General features: G+C 36.6%; 1 protein-coding gene across 2 annotated transcripts in view; it reads left to right on the top strand.

The window, feature by feature from the left end:
• Positions 1–400: 400 nt before the first annotated feature.
• Positions 401–21,690, top strand: part of ZNFX1 (zinc finger NFX1-type containing 1) — a 28,155-nt gene continuing 6,865 nt past the window's right edge. The window contains exons 1-13 of one of the 2 annotated variants that reach the window (XM_072403772.1): positions 401–501; positions 6,268–6,348; positions 6,970–8,904; positions 10,138–10,269; positions 12,484–12,626; positions 12,859–13,002; positions 14,772–14,874; positions 16,246–16,490; positions 18,214–18,353; positions 18,803–18,957; positions 19,057–19,202; positions 20,008–20,118; positions 20,804–20,899. In XM_072403772.1, the coding sequence (XP_072259873.1) occupies positions 6,285–6,348; positions 6,970–8,904; positions 10,138–10,269; positions 12,484–12,626; positions 12,859–13,002; positions 14,772–14,874; positions 16,246–16,490; positions 18,214–18,353; positions 18,803–18,957; positions 19,057–19,202; positions 20,008–20,118; positions 20,804–20,899 (3,414 nt within the window). In that variant the 5' untranslated portion in view covers positions 401–501; positions 6,268–6,284. Of the gene's footprint in view, positions 502–3,408; positions 3,506–6,267; positions 6,349–6,969; positions 8,905–10,137; positions 10,270–12,483; positions 12,627–12,858; positions 13,003–14,771; positions 14,875–16,245; positions 16,491–18,213; positions 18,354–18,802; positions 18,958–19,056; positions 19,203–20,007; positions 20,119–20,803; positions 20,900–21,690 lie in introns of those variants that run through there. The other variant, XM_072403771.1, reaches the window with a different exon arrangement.

Below are 21,690 nucleotides of genomic sequence, written 5' to 3'. Positions count from 1 at the left end.
TTTTTATTTAAAGTTCATTATTACATTTAATAAATATTAGACATATTTTGGTGAGTTATGCCTAAGAATTACAGGCCTACAATGTAAAACAAATTTTCATGAAAGACAATGTACTGCTTTTAGATAAATTCAGACAGAAATGAACCGCCCGGGAGGTTAAAAAAATGAATTAGTTGTATTATTTTTCATTTCTTATTATCCTTGATTTGTTGTATTATTTTTCTTTTTTTATTATCCTTTATTTTTTGTATACTTTCTTCCTGTTATTATATATTACAGTATTCTCTATATAGTGTTGAACTCCACCTTCTTTCCTTGCTTGCTGCTTTCCATTCTCTAGATCAGATGTGAGAATAGAAACTGAAAGCAACCACTGGGAGGGGGCAGTTCGCATATTTATACTGGCAGCTGATAGAACAGAGAATCAGAAGGCAGTAGGAAGCAAGAAGAGAACAGATCAATTTTTCTGAAGGTCTTAGATTTACAGAGACTTCATAAAAGGTAATAAATTCATTATTCAGAAAAGACAGATAAATAGCAGCCCTATACAAAGCTAATCGTATGCTTATATTATGCTGTTGTGTTGTTATTTGTTTTGTATTTAAATATGTGGATTCATTATGACTCAGAAAAACAGAAACTGATCTTTAAAAGCTAAACAGAATCCTATTTTCCAGCAAGGTGTGTCAGATTCTAAATACATTGAACAGCCAGCAGATACAGGCCTGAGCTTAAAAATTCAATTGGAGAATGAAAATTAGAATCTGCATGGTGTTAAAACACAGAAAGTTCCAATCAATTGGAGTTATGGAAAGGTGATGATGGCATAGTAGGCAAGAAAGGAAAGGATACAGAGATCTTCTGAAGGGGGAAAGGGGAATCAGATCAGAGAAAATTGTAACATTTTATCATCACCATAGTCACTAGTTGTTAGTTTCATTTATTGTTGTTTTTTTAATTATTAATATTAGGCGTGGCATGTGTGGTTTGAAGATCAGGAAATGTCTCTGTTGGATCTGGGGGTGGGTTATGTGAATCAGAAATGTTTATGTAGATGTTTCTCAAGGATCACTAACAATTATGTTCATAGCATTGCCATATTTAACATTTTAACACCAGGACTATCTTTCAGGTCTTGTAGATCAGTGTTTGTCAGCCAGGGTTCCTCCAGAGGTTGCTAAGAGTTCCTTGATCAGTGAGCAGTTTGTAACTCTCAAATTTAACAACACCAATTATCTTTTTCGCTATCTGCAATGGTGACATTCTTCTCAACCACCACACTAATGTATTGTGAGTTGTGGATAAAGTAATTATACAGGGGTTCCCTGAAGACCTGAAAGTTTTTTTCAAAGGTTCTCCCCTATGTTAAAAATGTTAAAAAAGGTTGATGTAGACAATTTTGAGTTGGTTTACTTAATTGTTGTTTCAGTCAGTGAAGTTGCTTTGTTAACAACACAAAGCAACAACAAAACGTTTTTTTGTAATCATCAGAGACCACAACACACTTTTCTAAATTAGTTCTATCTTTAGTTTGTTCAAGTCACAACTTTTTAAATTATATTAGTTTACCACAGTTTTATTGACCTTTTTAACATGGGGAGGCTCTTGAACCTCAGGGAACCCTGCTATAAATACCTTATTCACATCTCGCCGTATTTTGGGGAAAAGTGCCTCTTACATTGCTGTCCAGTGGGAAAAATGTCACCCTTACAGATAGCCAAATATATAATTGGTATTAGTTAAAGTGACCCGGAGATGCGCAAATTGGTCATTGATCAAGGGACCCCTACCAACCTCTGGAGAAACGCGGAAGTAGACAATTTTAGAGTTGGTCCAATTAAAGTGGAACTTTCAATAATAAAAAAAAATTTTAATACTTAGGAAATCTGTTCATCTGGCCATGATATTAGTCCAGCAGGTCTGGCGTGGTCCTGTCTTCCTTCATCCTTCCAGGGTGGACTGGACACAAGTTGCCTTCATCTTCATCCAGGTTCTGTACCTGCTTTTTTGGTATTTGAAGAGAAGTGTTCTGTAGATCTTTTCGAGGGTGACAAACTGCTTCTAAATAGTTATAGTATGGTGAGGGAATGATGTCACCTTAGGTCAGAAAGCTTTTTACTGGCAGGGTTAATATTACAAAGAGGAAAAGAAAATGAATGCAGCCACAATATGAGAGGACTGATAGCTGTATTAGTTTGTGTCGTTGAGATTGATATGCTTTTTTACATTTTATGTACATATAATGGCACCCATTTCAATTTTTAAGCTGTAACAAAATTAAATAATTTAGGGTCTTTTTAATTGAGCTTCAGACCAAAACAAAATACATGTAATGTTATAATATAGTCTATAGTTATGTCAATAATTGTGGAGCTCAAGATTATGTATCAGATGAATGGAAATGGGCAACACCTTGCAGAGGTAATTTCAAATGAACTTGGACACTCAAAGTAAGATTTAAAATTTGGAATATTTGCCTGGTCTTAATCAAAATAGTTCAGCCCTCTGAAAGGGGGCAGTTTGCCAACCCTAAGGTATAAAGAACAACAAAGAAAGAAAGAAGGGTTTTGGCAGGTGATTAGTTGTATTAAAAAAATCTGTATATCAAAATACAAACAGTGTTGATACAACAAATATCCAAATATCTGGAGATTGATAACTGCAGACATGTAAACCAACAGGCCCTTAGTAAGCACTAGACAATCAACTACTGTCAGGAATATATAAATGTACAGTTAAATCGTGCTGCATATTTATGTCGATACTCAACGCATTTCGCCTGGATTAGGCTTCCTCAGGGGTGACTATTATGTTTGGCGTGACTAAAAGCGGTAGCATGACCTAATCTGAGTATGTATCAATATATATATATATATATATTCAGTTACATATAGATTGTTAGAGACACTGGGTGGTACGCGGGGCGGACACTGGGCCGTACCCGGAAGCTTGACGCGCGTATTTACGCACTGATATACAAGGCGTATTTCCTCCTAGGAGCTGTAGGAGCCTGAGCTGAGTGCCAGACGGATTCCTGCCTTGATAAATAAAATAAATAGGGCGATTAGTTTGCAGCTGCGTGATTCAGGAGGATCTGTTAAGCTGTCAATGGTGAGGTTATAGCAACTACCTTATTTTTCGCCGTATAAGACGCACACAATTTTAAAGGAGGAAAATCTAGAAAGAAAAGATTCTGAAAGATTATTTCCCTTCTGATCACTCATGTGCCATTCATACTGGTATTCCCCTTCTGATCACTCATGTGCCATTCAAATTCCCTTTCTGATCACTCTGTTCCTTTCAAATTCCCTTTCTGATCACTCTGTGTCATTCGAAATTCCCTTCTGATCACTCTTTTTTTCCACTGTACGGCAGTTAGGACAGGGAACAGCAGGTGGCGCTGTGCCGGCTTCTTTCGCTCTGCTTTACAGACAGGAGAAGACATGATGCTGGCAGAGGAGAGAAGAGACACGCTGCATGCAGCCAGAGACACACGCAGGATCGGGTGAGTATAGCCAAAAATATATTTGGTGTTAGTTAAAGTGACCCGCAGATGCGCAAATTGCTCATTGATCAAGGGACCCCTACCAACCTCTGGAGAAACGCGGAAGTAGACAATTTTAGAGTTGGTCCAATTAAAGTGGAACTTTCAATAATAAAAAAAAACTTAAATAGATGGAAATCTGTTCATCTGGCCATGATATTAGTCCAGCAGGTCTGGCGTGGTCCTGTCTTCCTTCATCCTTCCAGGGTGGACTGGACACAAGTTGCCTGCATCTTCATCCAGGTTCTGTACCTCGTTTTTTGGTATTTGAAGAGAAGTGTTCTGTAGATTTTTTCGAGGGTGACAAACTGCTTCTAAATAGTTATAGTATGGTGAGGGAATGATGTCACCTTAGGTCAGAAAGCTTTTTACTGGCAGGGTTAATATTACAAAAGGAAAAGAAAATGAATGCAGCCACAATATGAGAGGACTGATAGCTGTATTAGTCTATGATTGCATTATGTACATATTCCTTTTATGAATAAAATGGTCATGGTTTCTTTTTATTTGTATTTTTGGGGGGGAGTTTTTTCTTAGTCTGACATTTGCACTCATGTTGACTTGCTGCCACCCAACTGCCCGCCCCAGGCTCACCCCCTGCATACACCAATGCTTCTTGCTGCTCGCATCACCTGGAAGATGTGATGCACAATGCCGAATGCGTCGCATCATCTGGGGACATCCCCACTCGCATCACCTGGGAAGATGTGACATTCCGGGGGTGTGGCTGGGCGGGAAGTTTAAAAGGAGAATACAATGTAATTTTACTAAAAGTACATATTTTACAATTAATATTTATGATTATTTATTAAAATATAATATATGATTATAATGTAATCAATATAATTATCATACCACAATATAAACAACAAAATTCTTTGCAAAAATTTTTTTATCATTTTTTACATCAAAACTCTGACAGAATTAGAAAGCTAGGGGGGTTAATATGCCTTCTTTTATATGTATATGTACACACATAAATGCATACATACATATATATATATACATGCATGTATGTACATAGATTAGTGCACATGCAGCAAAACAAATATATAGCTAAGAAGAAAAACCGGAATGAGGATCTTTCTCTGGAAAATTTTTCAACTGATAAAACACAGTTCACACGAACATGGCGTTACGTCTTGGCGCACAACAATGGGCATCAAACTGAGTTTTATTAAGCCAATTGTGCTGTTTTTATCCAGTTAAACAAATCATAGAAGGAAACTGCTTAAAAACAAGCATAATTGAATTTTTAAATTATAGGTCCTGGGACATTGTAAAGGAGATCACATAAAAACAAACCCCCCAAAAACAAACTACAACATTTTTCTAATACCTTTATTCAAAATAAACCTATTTGCTAAAAGGTCACATTAAAATATAGAGACCACCAGACACCACTAAATTTATATGACAAAATAAAAAACAAAAAAAAAAAAAACACATGTAAACCCACCTGTCCATATAAATCCAAATTAGTTCAAAAATGGCCCAACAAATATTGCATTTCAAAAATACTTACCAAACCAGTATGCAATTTTGACCTATCAAGGGTGGAAAACTGGATTAGAAAATATTTATGCAGGACAAACATTTAAAGGTGGTAATAAAGGCAGATGATTGCAATTAAACAATATGGCCACAAACACAATAACATAGCATTAACATTGACTTCATATTTGCAAAATGGACATTGAAACATTCAAAGTTTAAAAAACAAAAGTAGCTATTGTGCTAAATGGTAAGCAAAGTATAAAATGCAGCAACATTAATTAGGATAACACACAAAACAACAGCCCCTCCAAGAGAAAAAAAAAAGACAAGGGAAAAAAAGCCAGTTAGAAAACACCCTTATATATGCTTAAAGTTCAGCGCACAGCTGATACAAATTCGCATGCAATTGGCATTTCCGCAGTTTGTCAAAATTGGATGTTTGTTTTTTTTGCAGGTGGACATTCCATAACTATTTATTGATACGATATATATATATTATATATTTAATATATATATGTATTTAATATAATTACTGAAGTATATAATTATATACGTATATAAATATATATTACACATATACATATATATTTATATACATATAAATCTTTAGTAGCAAACAAGTGTGTGTGCTTGTGACTTTTGGGGGAAAATCTAGTCCGGTGGCAAAGCCAAGGTTTAGCTTGCGGAAAGTATTAGCGCTTGTATTTACCACCAGGCCGCTCCTCTGCTCAGGAATCGTATGCTTTTACATAGGCGCCTATGTGGAGCAGCTAAACTCAGTTAACTCTTGCCTAACTGGAAATTAATAATTCAGTTTAAAATATGCTTATTTCTTAGCTCATATAGATGTTTTAAACATTTGAACAGACCAAACCTTTTTTTTAGGGCTAAGTGAAAGATGTGTGCCATTAGAAAGAATGATTTTTTAAGGGAACAGTGAAATTTAATTCTCCAGTGGAAAGATCATTTCAGTTAATAACTTCCTCGAGAATACGCCAGTGCCTGGAATTTGGTTGATAAATCAATTGAAGGGCTTCGATTTTGGTTCACAAATAGTAATGCGCGAGAGAACATCCGATTTTGCTTGATGAATCAGCCTCCCCATGCCTGCTGGATAATAACTGGTCTATAGCTTGTTCTTTCAAAATTACAGCAATATCTGTTTTAAATCAAATATTCATCCACATTGTTGTCCCTAACTTGCATATTTCTAAATTTTTTTACAGCTATTTCAATACCTACTATGGATCTCCGAAGAAGGCCTGGGGAGGAACTTTGGGCTAATCATGGTCAACACCATGAAAGAGGTAAAACATTTTCTTTTAGCACTGTGACCCATCAAACTTTATTTAGCCCCAATTAGTTATATTAAAAACAAGGCAGGATTCTGCATTACTCACATTATTGTGGTGATTTATTAAACTGTACTTGAAGTTCAACCTTTATTTTTTTAGTTCTAGATAAAATTTTGGGTTGGATCCTAGCAAATATTTTTTATTGCCGTGTATGGATTGGGAGATTTACTCTCTATGTAATTGTACTGGTGATCACTGTCCACGAAGGATCTTTTAAATGTCACTAGATAAGGGAAAGCAATGTTCCAAATGGGACACTTTTTGCTGGTGACACAAAGATAGAGAATTCCTATAACTTCTGCTTTTGTCAACAGGATAATAAGTAAAGGGAAATCAATTTGGAAGTGAACAGGTGAAGAAGTATAGGAACTCTATATAAGGGATGATAGCACATCCCAAAAGCTTGCATTTTAATAACTGAAGTTATCACCTACAAACTCTCTATGAATTGTAAACAACAAATACCGTAGACAGCATAGTTTGTGTAGAATTTTTTTTATTCTGTTCAACTTTGAAATACGAGCACATAAAACATTCTTATATGGAAAAACTCTTTTACTATAATTTTTCCAGACAGAGGAGGACCAAGGCCAGAAAGGGCCCCAAGGCAAAACCAACAGCTACACAGAAATGAAGGTGGTAGACTGATAGGTGAAAATTCACAGCAGGAGCATCAGCGTGGAGGAAGAAATGCACAGCAAGTTGGAGGGCACCCAGAGCCAAGACTTGGTGGAAGGAATGAGCGTAGGCCTGAAAGGTATCGTGAACAAAGAGATGGAGGACGTCAAGAGCATAGGGGTGGAAGGCAAAATGAACAACGAGGTGGTGTGCGAAATGAACAGGGTGCAAGAGGGCAAAATGACCATAGAGCAGGTGAACAACGTGCATATGGGGCTGGTGGACATAATGAACAGCGTGGTGGTGGACGTCAAGGGCATGGACCAGGAATAAGAAATGAACAAAGAGCTGGAGACAGGCAGGGTAATAACTGGAGAAGAGAAAATCGCAACCAAGATGGAAGGGAAGATCATAAACAACAACCAGAAAGGCCACGCCGTTTCAGAGAAAATGGAACAGACCAACCAGTAAGACGTCTGGGTTATAAAGCTATTGAAGAAATCCTGGAAAGGGAACCATCAGAAGTGGCAATCACCCTAGCTGCACATCCTGGTCTAAAGGATATGCTATCGTCCAATGAAATGAGGCCTGATTTGGTAGAGTTGTTGTGTAAGGCTCTGTGCAGGGCCTGTTCTGCTAGGCTAGAGAGGCAAAGTATTCAACATCTCCTTGGACTGGTCAAATCATCTGAGTTTATCCGTATGTGTCTCCCTCATTATATTGTGGGAATGATGACAGAACCAATGCCCGAGAGAAGGCAAAGGTATCCTGATAACATTCGCAATATTATTAATCTTCTGCAAGAAATTATCAGTATTTTTCCAGCCAGTAGCATACGAGAGATTTCAGTATTAGTGACTCTCCTTCCAAACTCTATTAATATTTTACGTGCTTCTGGAATTGAGGTGGGGGCTGATATAGATCAGAATCTAGAAAGGGTATCACATTTTATTGAGCACCTACAAGATAGGAGAAGAGAAGGAACGTTAAGAGTAGATACACACATGGTCATTGGACAAAACGCTCCCGATGAAGACTTTAGAACATTGAGTGTTTACCCTAGTTTTGATGAAATCCATCATGGTGCAAAGCCATTTCTAAGGCCAAATACTGTACACAACAAGTTTGAAAGCACAGACATTTACTTGGACACCCACTTTCGACTCTTAAGAGAAGACTTTGTACGCCCATTAAGGAAAGGGATACAAGAAATCCTTAACCAACATGATGATCAAGGCATCCATAAAGTTAAGTTTGATGACATACGTATTTACTTTGACACACGCATAATTACACCTATGTGCACATCCTCAGGGATTGTATACAAAGTCAAGTTTGATGTTACACCTTTAAAGAGGATACGCTGGCAAAACTCCAAACGCCTCATATTTGGATCTTTAGTTTGTCTGTCTAAAGACAATTTTGAATCCTTCCTCTTTGCAACAGTCTCTAACCGTGATGTCAAAGAGTTGGAAAAAGGTGAGGTGCAACTGCAGTTCTGTGAACAGAGTAGAGAGCATCTGGCAACGACCAACCCCAATGACTCCTTTATGATGGTGGAGACTACTGCCTACTTTGAGGCCTACCGGCATGTATTGGAAGGCTTGAAAGAAATGAATGAACAGGATTTACCTTTCCAGAAATATATTGTCTCATGTGAAAAGGAGGTGGCAGCACCACGGTATCTCAATGGGGGTGTGCAGTATGATCTAAGCTGTATGTTGAATAATGAGAAAAGCACCATTCCAGTTTCAAGACAAAAAATCAATATCCTGAATTTCCTGCAATGGCCTTCCAAAGAAACCTTGGGCTTTGATGAGTCTCAAATAGATGCTGTACGGCTGGCACTGACTAAGGAGCTTGCCATTATTCAGGGGCCTCCAGGTACAGGTAAGCTTCTGCAACATTAAAAGGTCTCATGAAAAATCTGTGCTTTGGATTTTTTTTATTTTGTGATATTGTCTTTGTAATCTCATAATCACCTCTTCAGATTTTCATTAACTACGAAGCTGAAGTTTCTTATATTAATATTCATTGGGCCTGATTTATTTTTTGGATCACCCAGGTTCACTGATGAAAGTGTATTCTCTCCAGTCTTGGAGAGTTTTAGTGAATCAGGCCCATTTTTTCTGTATTTAGTTTTTTTTTATGTGGTTGTATTTTATGGTTGGTTAATTATTTGCATGTGATAGTATGATGACAATGACAGTTATTTTTTATGTAGGCATTCTGAATCAATTAGATCCCTAAATGCCTCCTATGAACTCTAATTGAGAAGGTCAAGCACAAAGTACTCTGGATCTTCTTGCGCTCTTGGCCAGATCTGCCAGTTTTTATAACATTCAACCTGAATTTCTGAGTTTACTCATTGCAGATCAAAGTGGGGAGTAACTTGAATCTGAACAACATTACTACTTTTGTTTATTATTTGATCTGCTGAAATCTGATGCATAGCAGTAATTTAAACAATCAATAGTAAGGAGATACTAATTTTTATGTGACCGTGCACATTTCTATTAGTGTATGGCCAACTAAGCAGTTACTCTAGAGACTTTTAGTCTTCAGAGCTGTGGGAGGAGGAAGCAGGGTGAGCTGAGATGCTGAGGGAAAGACCTAAAGATTGAAGGAAAAAATGAATTATGCTAGGAGTAAGAGAGCCTTGTTACATGACCTATTAAAGTACATGTTTGATCACAAAATAATGTCTAGGAAAAGAAGAATCTTTGGTTCCTGTAACAATGTATATGTTTAGTTTAGGTTTAGGTAACATAACACAGCTATATGAAGTTGACATGGCTAAATGAAATCTGCCAAAAAAATGTAAGCTTCCAATGGTGACTTACTTTTAAAAGCACTGACTTGCAACATAAAAGCAGGTCGGAAGTTCTGACTGCAAGTTCTGAAGTAAGAAATAATAACTTTATCAACAGAGTACATTGGAAAAATATTTTTGTCCTGAATGCCTTAAGTGTCTCTGTAAAATAGATGGAGCTGTAGTATAAATCAGTTGTTTATAAATGTAAAGTTCATATAAGAGTCATATGTTTGCCATGTGCAATAAATGGGGACTATGGAATACTACAGCAAAATGTCTTCACTGATCTGTTTTCCCTTTGCTTTTAGGCAAGACTTATGTTGGATTGAAGATTGCAAAAGCTCTACTCACTAACATAGATGTATGGTCAATGCAAAGATTTCGCTGTCCAGTTCTTGTGGTTTGCTACACCAATCACGCATTAGATCAGTTTCTAGAAGGTATTTATGATTCTCAATATAGTATATGTAAATGTCTTGAATACATTTAAAAAAAATCATATGATACTATTAATTATTCACACAGTAATTTACCTGATTTTAACGTGTGCTGTAACTTAATATGTAAATGTATGACGTTTTCAAACTGTTCTTCACGTCCAACAGTTGCTGGCACTTATGGCTTTACCAGGAACTAGTTAGGACTGGGTATATGTAAGAATCCCAATGTCCAATCTCTAAAAGAGAGTATAGTTGTAGAAAAATATTGCTGGCAGGCTGATATGTAATGCAGTATAACTCTGTAACTCTGTATGTCTCTCCTGTTCTTTTAGTTTCACTCCTGCCACTCCTGCTATTAGTGAAGCTGGGTGATCCAGCAAACCTGGAATGGATTTCTTCAAAGTAACTTGCTATTTGCTAGCAAATGTTTTGAATCCCTGAACAGATCCATTCCAGGTTTGCTGGATGACACAGTGTCATTGATGACAATGTTTCTGTTTATTGTAAAATAAAATAACTTCCCTAACCTCTTTTAGCCAGGTGCACCACCCAGCACTTTTCACCCGGCATTCATCAGATTACTGCTTTGGCTTTGTATTGAAAGATTTCTCAGGGAGTATAGGGAGCCTGCCACCTTCCCAGACAAGGGATGATTTTTATTTCATATCTTTTCTACTCCCAATCTTCTTGGAACAGAACTTACTATCTCCTGCCTCTCACTGTAAACCTCTTTTATCATCAAGCTGAGAGGGTTCACAGAAATGCAGAACAGATCAGTACCTATTTGCTGCCCACAGGAGATTCCTGATGTACCAAAATGAAGGTTTACTCTATAAGGCTTAGTTCACATTAGCGGTTAAACCTTAAAATTTCTTGCTAAAACTGTCTTTTTTACTTACGTGGTTGCAACTTTGCTGCACACGATTTCAGATGCTGCATGCAACGTTTAAGGGCAATTAGCTTCCCCAGCCGTTTTCATAGACTTGAATTGGAATAGGGGTTACTAGATACCTATAGAACAAACAACTGGGAATGCTAAAATTGTCATATGTTGCCCCCTCTACTTTTTGACTACCTGGCTTAGAAAAAATTCTGAGGAGAACACTGCACTTCTGTGTGTGAGCATGGTGGTTACGTCAGTCTAAGATGATTAACCAAAAAACAAAGAAAGATAGACGTGGCAGCAAGGGAGCTTGCTTAGCTGCATTTGAGGCAAGTACAGGTAGTCCCCTGGTTACATATAAGATAGGGACTGTAGGTTTGTTCTTAAATTGAACTTGTATGTAGGTTGGAACAGGTACATTATATTAATAAATGCAATTAGGACAGATGTTTGTCTCAACATATTATTAGGCGGTGTGGTGTCAGTTACTGTATAAAAACCTCACTGTGAGTTAATCACATAAAAAAAAAACAAAAAAAAAAACAAAAAACTTTATGGAGCCTAGACATTCATTAACTTCTGGAGCAAACTGTGCTTTGATGTACAAAAAGAAACAACTGCATAATTTGTATTGGTCTTTAAAGAGTTACAAGATGTTGCAGAAGAGATCAGCCACAATCTCAGCTGTGTTTAGCAAAAGATTTCTTCTGCAAGTCATGCAAACCGCCCCCTCCCCCCCTCAAACCTCCGTCCTGCACACCAGGGAGTTCATATCTAATAGTCGTCTGTATGTCAGATGTCCTTAACTCAGGGACTACCTGTATAAAAAAAAATAATTCCACTTAAAAATTGTTATAATACTGCTGCGTGTCCTAATATTTACATTAATTCTCCCTTTCAGAGCCGAACTGGTATCCATGTAGGCTGTGGGCACCCATACAAATCTGCTATATCACCTGCTTCATATCAGTGCTGAAAATAAATACTTTTTTTCTCAGTTACTTAACAAGGGAACAATTGTCACCTTAGTTTTTCTATATAGGCTTCATTTCTTTTATGACAGTTTTATCTGTTATTTGCACTGAACTAAGACTAACTTTGAGGGAGAAAAGACTCCCTGGGGGCTATACAGCCTGATACATCTAATCTGAAAGAAGGCGAGTACAAATAAATAACGGAAAAAAACAGCATTCCCTGTGGAGAATTTAGAAGCTGTTTTTTTAGATTATTATAAATTGACATAATTGATAGCTAGCTCAAGAAGTCAGGTTCTGTGTGTTTTTGTACTAACGGCATTTTCCTGCAGTCTTATCCTATCAATGTTGTTTCAGGAATCCACAAGTTTTTGGCAAGGGGTATTGTACGTGTTGGAGGGCGCAGCAGCAGTGAAGTTCTAAAACAGTTTAATCTTAAAGAATTGAGAAGGAATCCTGGGAGGGATTCCTCGATGAATATACGCAGGGCATATGGAGAGGTGAGTACTGATATTAATGCATCATATTCTGTTTTTGTTTATCTAGCACTCAGTATAATCGTTTTCAGCTGCTGAAATAGATTACAAGTTACATTAGGATTGGGCATGTTTTTGGTCAGTCGTAGCAGGCTGATAGCAAGACACTAATGCATGGTCTTCTTATGTAAGATGCCTTTAAAACAACTGACTGGCCTTGTGCCTTTTATTTTCTAACTGTCATTTTCCATTTAAGATCTTACGAGATATGAATATAGCAGAACAAAAGATCCATGAGGGTGCACAACTTTTACAATGCTCATCATCTGGTGTCATTCATGAAAAGTTCCTAGAGAAATTTATCGAAAAGCACCACTGGCATTATCTACATAGGGTGAAGGTAAGATGTATTTCCTTGTTAACAATTTCATTACAGTGATGTATTCCTAAGCAACTTCAAACTACCCCTTGGTTATTAAAACATGTTAGTTTGCACTAAGGCATCCTATTTATTTTTTAGCTTCACCTTAAAGCATTAAAAACAGACGGCACAGAGCCTCAGAGGTTAGCACTCTGGCCTTTTCAGCACTAGGTCCCAGGTTTGAATCTCGGCCAGGGCACTAATACATGGATTTCTTCCGGGTACTCTTGTTTTCTTCCCACATTCCAAAAACATGCAGTTAGGTTAACTGGCTTCCCTCCAAAACTGACCTTAGATTATATTAAAGACCTATGACTATGTAGTGACATTAGATTGTGAGCCTCCTTGAGGGACAGCTAGTGACATGACTATGGACTTTGTACAGCACTGTGTAATATGTCAGCACTATATAAATACTGTGTAATAATAGTAATAATTTTCTTTGTGCATCCCACCACAAGCAGTAATAGCCACAAGATTTATTATTCAACTGACCATTTAAGCTGATCTTTTAATACCAAAGGTGTATTTGCCTGCATTGATTTGAATTTAGTGAAACAAATTCTGTCACTATGGCAATTTCTTTTTCTTACTTTGAGTTCATAATGATACCTCTGTATTATTTTATTAAATATATTTTATAATTATCTTTAATTAGATGCTGTGGAATTGGTCAAGCTGGAATAAAAATGGTTAGGGTTGAGAAAGATTCTTTGTTAGGTTCCACTAAATTACATACAAAAATTGGTTCATCAAGTATCAATTTTGATCATATAAAACCAGCCAGGGCTGACCTGGGGATCTAGAGGCCACCAGAGGTAGCTAAAAAGAGGGCCCACCTGAATGTATAGCTTTCCTGGCATATTTCTTTTAAAGGCAGCTGGGGTATGGGCCTACTAAAAAGCACAAAATATATAATTTTTGGAGCATTGGGCTGGAACCCACCACAGGTTTTTAAGAAGCATCTGTGGGCCAGTATGACCCTGTGGGTAGCAATGGTTACAACGACATAACAAAGAACAACAAATCACATTGCATTTTACTAATTTGACAATGGTTCACTGAAATCAGTTCAATTTGATCACTTGTACGTCTTTATTTGTTCTTCGCATTGATTTTTGATTTTTTTGTTGTTGTAGAAGCAACTTTAAAAAGTAAACTCTAAAGCAGGGAATACTGTATGGGCCCTCCACGGCTGGAGAGGGGATTCACTTTCATCAGTGAAGCTGGGTAATCCAGCAAACCTGGAATGGATTTCTTTAAAGTGTTTTGCTAGCAAATTTTTTAGATCCTGGACCAGATCCATTCCAGGTTTTCTGAAAAACCCAGCTTCACCGATGAAAGTGTATGTCTCCAGCCTTGGAGAGCTTTCATAAATAAAGCTCTATGACAGGTTAGAACTACCTGACTATTTGATCACTTTTAGAACACGGGATTGTCCCAGATATGCATTATATTATGTAGTGAGTATGTAACTCTGAATTTCAGTAGCACTGTACATAGAGGTAACACTGTGTCTAATGTACAGCATTTTTTTATAAACTAAGCACAGTTTATTAGCTTTCAATTTGTCTTTTATAAAACAAATTTTATCTGTCACATCAATATAAAAATACCCCACTACCACAAATACAACCGTGCCATAAAGATTGTACTATTTTTAATTTATACCTGTGGGTATTTTCCTCATTATCAAGTTTACACTTTATTACTGGAAATAAATCATAAAATCTATTTTTGATTTTCAGAATGATGAAGACTTTTTCACACCAGTGAAACAAATGTCAATAATTGTTGAATGGCTTGGACTTGGATCTTCACCATTTGTGCATACAGATCCGGCTGGAGCTGGTAATGAACATCCTTTAAGCATTAATACATTGATATATTTTGGGCAGGGTCTTCTCCTATCATTGTTTGTATTTCTCATTAGCAACCCTAATTTATTGTACAGCGCTGCCTAATATGTTGGCGCTATATAAATACTGTTTATTGACAATACAGGGATCAACAATGACAATTTTACTTAATGCTTTTTAAAAACATTTTCCACTAATGATTAATGAGTAATGATTTTATTATTATTTTGCAGGGCAATAAACATTTAGAATAATCTGACTTGTGGATGTTGAGCTAATTTTTTCTGACTGGCCTTTGCTGCTGACTTTTATCTAATACATAGACAAATATACTGAGACTGTCTAAATTGAATTTTTCCTTGCCTTCAGATTCACCTCCCAGATGAGGCAATATTGTGTTTACAACATAAATTATTGTTATAATTTATTTAAATTATAAATTGGTTCAAGTAACTCTCTTTTGAACTTGACTTTACAATTGGGATTTAGGTGTTAGTCTGCCACACACTATACTTGCCAGGAAAGTATAACCACATACAAGTTGGTAATGTCTATGATGGCCACATAAATATATAGATATCAGGAGTATGTAACAACATATATATTGGTGATGTCAACAGCAGACTTTTGGGAACCTTTCAGGTCCCAGGGAACCTCATATAGTAGGGTTCCCTGAGACCTGATCTTTCTTACTATATCCACAGCTCACATTACATTAGTGTGGTGGTCAGTAGGAAGAATGCTTCCTTTACTTTGTTGGCCAGTGGTAAGGCTGCCACCCTTACAAATTTCCAAATTGGTATCTGATAAACTCATCGGAGAGGCACAAACTGCTCATTGCTCAATGAACCCCTAGCAACCTCTGGAAGAAAGCTGGTTGAGGCACACTGTTTAAGATTGAGGATAATGAAGAATTAGAAATCAGGTCGAGTTTCCATTGCTGACTGTTGGGAGTTTTCTTCACCCCGAAGAAATGTTCTCTTACTACATCTGTCTATAGGAAAGAAAGGAACTATAAACCTCCCCAATGGGACATAAATGGAAAACCTTCATTAGTGAAGCTGGGTGAGCCAGCAAACCTGGAATGGATTTCATAAAGTCATTTGCTATTTGTTAGCAAATGTTTTCAATCCTGGACCAGATCTATTCCAGATTTTCTGGATCACTCGGCTTCAGTGATGAAAGTGAATCCTCTCCAGTCTTGGAGAGCTTTAATAAATCAGACCCATTGTCTGCATGTGGTAATGCTTTGGTAAATGTTTTATTGAAATATATTATTTCTGGAGCAGTAGGATTGTGTATTATTTAATTCAATACATATTTAGCTGTATTTAGCTTTTTAGTCTTGAAAATCTTGCTTCAGGTGATCAAGACTTTGAGGAATTGGATGAAGAAGAACCAGAGGAGGAGGATTTGATTCAAATTCAGGAAGAAGCAGATATAATCCAGGGAGAGCGTGTACTCGATGATGAGGATGAAGACGAAGCAGCACGATGGAGGAAAAAAAAGGTTAACATAGAGTACAATGAAATAGCTGACCTTCTGCTGGCAATGTCACTGGATGTCAAGGACTCTCAAGAACCACAGGAAGATTGGGATGGTTGGCAGGTAAATTCAACTTAAACAGGTTTAATTTCTCCAGTTTAATTTAGAGTTGTTTAAACAGTTACCAAACATATTTTAATTTAATTTTATATTATTAGTTTATTTAAAATGAAAGCACATAAGAAAGCATAGGAAACTGCTAAGATGTCCTTAGATGTAGTGGCTTTTGCCAAATATATAAAATACTTGTTGATCTTAAAAGAAATTCAGTGTCTTTGTTAACACCAATGTATTGAACTGAAATCCTAAACTAGGGTATTGCTTTTTTATGTGAACTTCACAACGTCTCCTCCCAATGTAATGAAAATTAGTTAAAGCGTACTCAAACTCAGAATTTTCACTTTACACAAATGGGTAGTGTTTGTTTAAGTGCAACACCCCGAAACCTCCAAATGGATAGACTGCTCTGTCGGATTGAAGGTAAGCATGTTTTTTTTCTGTTTTGGGTAGTTTTAGCTTTACTACCTCTTTAAGACAGAGGTGTTTGTTTACCAAATCAACATATGGATACGGTATGGTGAGTGAACATTATCACCTGGCAGGACAGGAAAATAATGCAGTCACCACATCTAAAAAATGGGAAGCTGCACTGTATTACAATAATGTTTTAGGGTTAAGATATACTTCAGCCACGAACACTAAGATTGCTGTGAGATTGATATTGTTGCAGGCCTTACATTCTTGTTTTTTATATTTCAAGATTTTTGTTACATTTTTCACGAAAGATACTAAATTACAATAAGAGAAAATAAAAAGGTAACAACAGTACAGACAATACCAAAACAACCAACCGTCCTCATCTTCAGAAAAAACATGGCATGACGTTAATACAGGTAGTTGGAAGATAAACACGAAAAAATGCAATCATCAAATAGAAACCATCCTTTATTTGCTCTAAAAACATACCATTGCTCTAAAAACATACCGGTAGGTGGGGGGTGGGGGTTGGGGGTTGGAAGAGGACTCGAAATATGCAAAAAGTATTGAGTAGAATGAAGTAACCAAATAAGAAGATCTGTAGTCTTTCCATGGATCCCAGGTAGAATTAAATTTACCCAAAGTATTATTGCGTGTGTGCGTAAGCCTGTCGTTGACCATGATCCAATCCATTTTAGCAAAAAAAAAAATGGATCTAGCGGAATCGTCTTGGAATTTCCAAGATTTACCCAAAGTGATACGGGCAGCCAACAAAATAAGTTTTAAGAGTTTCAAAGAGTGTTTAGAAACCTCCACATCACATTTGCTAAAGAGGGCGTCTGTAAATTCTTATTTAGGACCCTAGAAATTATTTGGAATATCTTCCTCTAATAATCCTGGGTTATAGGGCAAGACCACCACATGAACAATCTTCTTTTTTAAAAGACATTTTGTTGCTAAGTCAGTATTGCAGATAAAAGGCGTGAAATACTCACATCTCTGCTTATCTCCTCATCAGTCCATCCTGTAGTGAAGATAATGCAAAAATCTGTGGTTTTCAGAGTGCTGGATTTTTGATTCCATGCTGCTCTCAGTGATTCAGTTTGCTGGCTCTAAAGTCCCTGCTGTCTTCTTTAGTGTCGTACAGGCTTGCAGGACAACCAAGAAATTGCCAAGTATTTAAATTCAAGTATTGCCAAGTATTCTGCATCATCTGCAGGTTACAGTGTTGATTAGTGGAGCATCATCTTGTAAGAATAGGAAATAATTACCATAACAGGTAATCATCTTGATCTTTGTTTTTTTTAAGATGACAAAGGACCAGAAAAAGAAAAGAAAAGCAAGAATGAAGAAAGAGCTGGGGAAAACTGAAGCAATGAAAAAAAATGAGGTTGACAAGATTGTAGATTTGTGGAGCCTAGACTTGAATAAGCGATGGAACTTGTACAGGTGATAGAGAACTGTATCATTTTTTGTGATAGTCTGTTTTAGCTTTTTGACAACTATAACAGCCATGAAAAACTAAGGAAGGGAAGCATTCCTGCATTTAATCTATTGGATAGTGGTTGCCAAGTGATGGCTTACCATTGATTTAGGAAAAATGAGCACCGGTACCTGTGTGTGTGTGTGTTTTTTTTTTTTTTACAGGACCCATTGCTTTCCATATTTACACTGTGATATCAACTTTATATCTACTACAATAATAACAATCTCAAGGATGTAAACATTTAGTACAACTCTCAATTTAATGCAACTGTTAAAATTTCAGTAGGCCACCACGTTTTGCAGCATTCTGTAATTCTGCTTTATCTTTTATAAAATGTTTTAGCATATTATCCCTATTTATCCCTATGTTTTTAAAAAAACATATATTTGAGCTTGATTTACTTCATTTCTAGGTACTGGATACAACTCTACCAGAGGAATATTCGTGAAAAAATTCTGAGCCACGAGCAGAATTACCAAGCCTTAGCAGATCGTTTAACTGAGCTTAGACAAAGTCAAGACTTGCAGATACTGCAGCAAGCCAAGGTTATTGGAATGACAACCACAGGTTGGTTGGTGTGATCTGCAGATAGACATTAAAAAGGTTGTTTTTTTTCTACATCTGAATGGCTTATAAACTTGTTGCTGTGCTTTTTTTCCCCTCCAGGTGCTGCCAAATATCGACGTATTCTCCAGGAAGTCCAACCACGGATTATCATTGTGGAAGAGGCAGCAGAAGTCTTGGAAGCCCACACCATAACCACACTTGGTTCAGCTTGTCAGCACCTGATTCTCATTGGCGACCATCAACAGGTAGCAACATAAACAATAGCATTTTCTTGCAATATGTTACTTTATATATATTTACATGTATAATAAAAAATATTTAAAGCGTAACTTAACTCAGAATTTTTACTTTACATAAAAGGGTAGACAACCATTTTATTTAAAGTAAAAATATTGTTTGTTAATGTTTTTTTTAATGCAACACGTACTTTTTTGGGCCCCCAAAACAATTCCTAATATGAATTGCATTGGCCCGCTGCTACTATGCAGCGAGTGATGCCGCTACTACAATTTCTGGCATCACTCACATCTATAGACCAGCTGCCTATGCGTGGCACCACATTGGACTATAGATATTTGACTATTTTATCACATTTGTGAAGCATTATAAGTATAATAAGTATTTATTGAAGTAGATTTTTAAACCTGAATGTTGATTTACCCTCCTTATTAAGGTATCTCATCTGCATTCAGTGTTATCAATCACTTTTAAGTTGTTCGTTCTATGGTGGCAGGATTTGAAGGAAAGAAATCCATATGTAAAGCCCCATATTTAGGAGCTGCAGCTGCTCCTAAAACATGCTGATAAAATAGTCACATATCCATGTTAAGAATTAAAGAAACTTTAATTACTACTAAAACATGTCCTTCTGAGGAAGCCCTTGTGGGGAAACGCATCAAGGACAGTGTAAATGTTTATTTGTTATTAAAAATCATATGACTATAATAAAATTATTTATAAATCATGAACTGAAACAACTCCAGCACCTATATATATATATATATTTTCCATTATTAACCAATATTATGTTTGTTTCATATTCCGTTGTAGTTGAGGCCAAGTGCAAATGTTTATGATCTGGCCAAGAACTTTAACCTTGAAGTGTCGCTGTTTGAACGTCTCATAGAGTCACAACTTCCTTATGTGCGCCTGAATTATCAGGTAAAGAAATGACAACAATGACAATGAATTCATGCTGTGGATATGTCCATTCACACACAATTTTTTGGATTGATTCTTTAATCACAGGCTTGGACAGGGAAAGCGACCTAACCGTGTTCCTTAACTGCAGTAAAAAACACTAAACTGGCTCAGGGTTGTGTAAATCCTAGAATAGAATGGGAATTCTAAAATTCAATTAAAAAAAAACAAAAACATGTTTATGTATTTTTAATTATTTTAATTTTTTTTTATGAATTTGAATAGAAAAGGAACACACCAGACAAGATATGACAGGGGTGTATGAATTGATCTTTTAAATTCGGTTTTCTTTGGCACAGTAGAAAAAAAATGTGCTAATAATTTAAATTGCACAAAATACCCAAATATTTGCAAGGAATTAAAAAAAATTGAATTTTCTTGTACATGATTGTAAACTCAAAAATCTTATTGAATTTACTAGGCTAGGGGAACATTAAGTGATTAGCCTAATCGCCTTTAGTAAATCATTCCCCATATGTTCCACAGATATATTTTAATTGTTATGGAGGTAGCAAGCTTGGAGCTTTTTTTATATTAAGCCATGGAACTAAGGGAATAAATATGTTACAATGTTTCGGCACCTACTTGTTTGGTAAAGTATATAAAGTATATATTTTAAATATTTTTACTTTAATTGTTGCATTAGCATCGCATGAGGCCTGAAATAGCTCAGTTATTGACTCCTCACATCTATAAAGAGCTGGAAAATCACCCTTCTGTACTGGACTATGAAAATATCAAGGTGAGATATGAAGCTTTTTTTCATACAGATGACATACCAACAGTCTGATTTTAGGAAACTTTTCTTGTGAGGTAGCTAGCATCTGTCACCCTTACTTCTGATTTTAAAAAATTGTAGCTGTTTGCTTGTCATGCTAACCCTTTACTTCAGTTTTTAAGTTGCTGATACAGAAAATATAAGAAGAAAAAATATAGAATTAGCATTTTCAGAAGGAAAGATTAGTAAAAGCTTCCATATTTCCTTAATTATTCTTGTTTGAATGTATTCTTGTAGTCACAAAGGATGCAAATCCTGAACTAAATGCACTTAATGAACACATATATCCAATAAAGATAGCAGTGGCTATTTAGAAGCACAAAGCATTTGCAGATAACAGAGGGGGACCCAGCAGCTCCTCACACCACAGGCCGCCTGCAGAAAATTACAGTTGGGAGGATAAAAGACCAGTCACCCTTAGCAAGGAGAAAAACCTGCAATGACCAGTCTGTATTGCAGACATTGCCCCTGATTCATCAATAAAATCAGCGCTCGCTGGAAGCGCGAAAGTACGCGCGGCCATCGATCGCGGTTTACCGTGGTCCGGATTCGAGTGTGCGCGTACACTCGCCTCACTGCCAGCCGGATTCCTGCCTTTACAATAATAAGCAACAGGGAGCGAGAATCTGCCAATTAAGGCGATTAGATTTCAGCTGCGCGATTAAGGAGGATCTCTAAAGCTCAATGGTGAGATCATAGCAATTAATTAGCGCGCACCTGCTCTCTGTTCTGTGCTTATTTACAGTCCTTTACAG

Source organism: Pyxicephalus adspersus, chromosome 3, assembly GCF_032062135.1.
Source record: "Pyxicephalus adspersus chromosome 3, UCB_Pads_2.0, whole genome shotgun sequence".
In the NCBI taxonomy this organism is placed as follows: Eukaryota; Metazoa; Chordata; class Amphibia; order Anura; family Pyxicephalidae; genus Pyxicephalus; species Pyxicephalus adspersus.
Note: the sequence above shows the minus strand (reverse complement) of the source record. Positions and strands in the feature narration are given on the sequence as shown.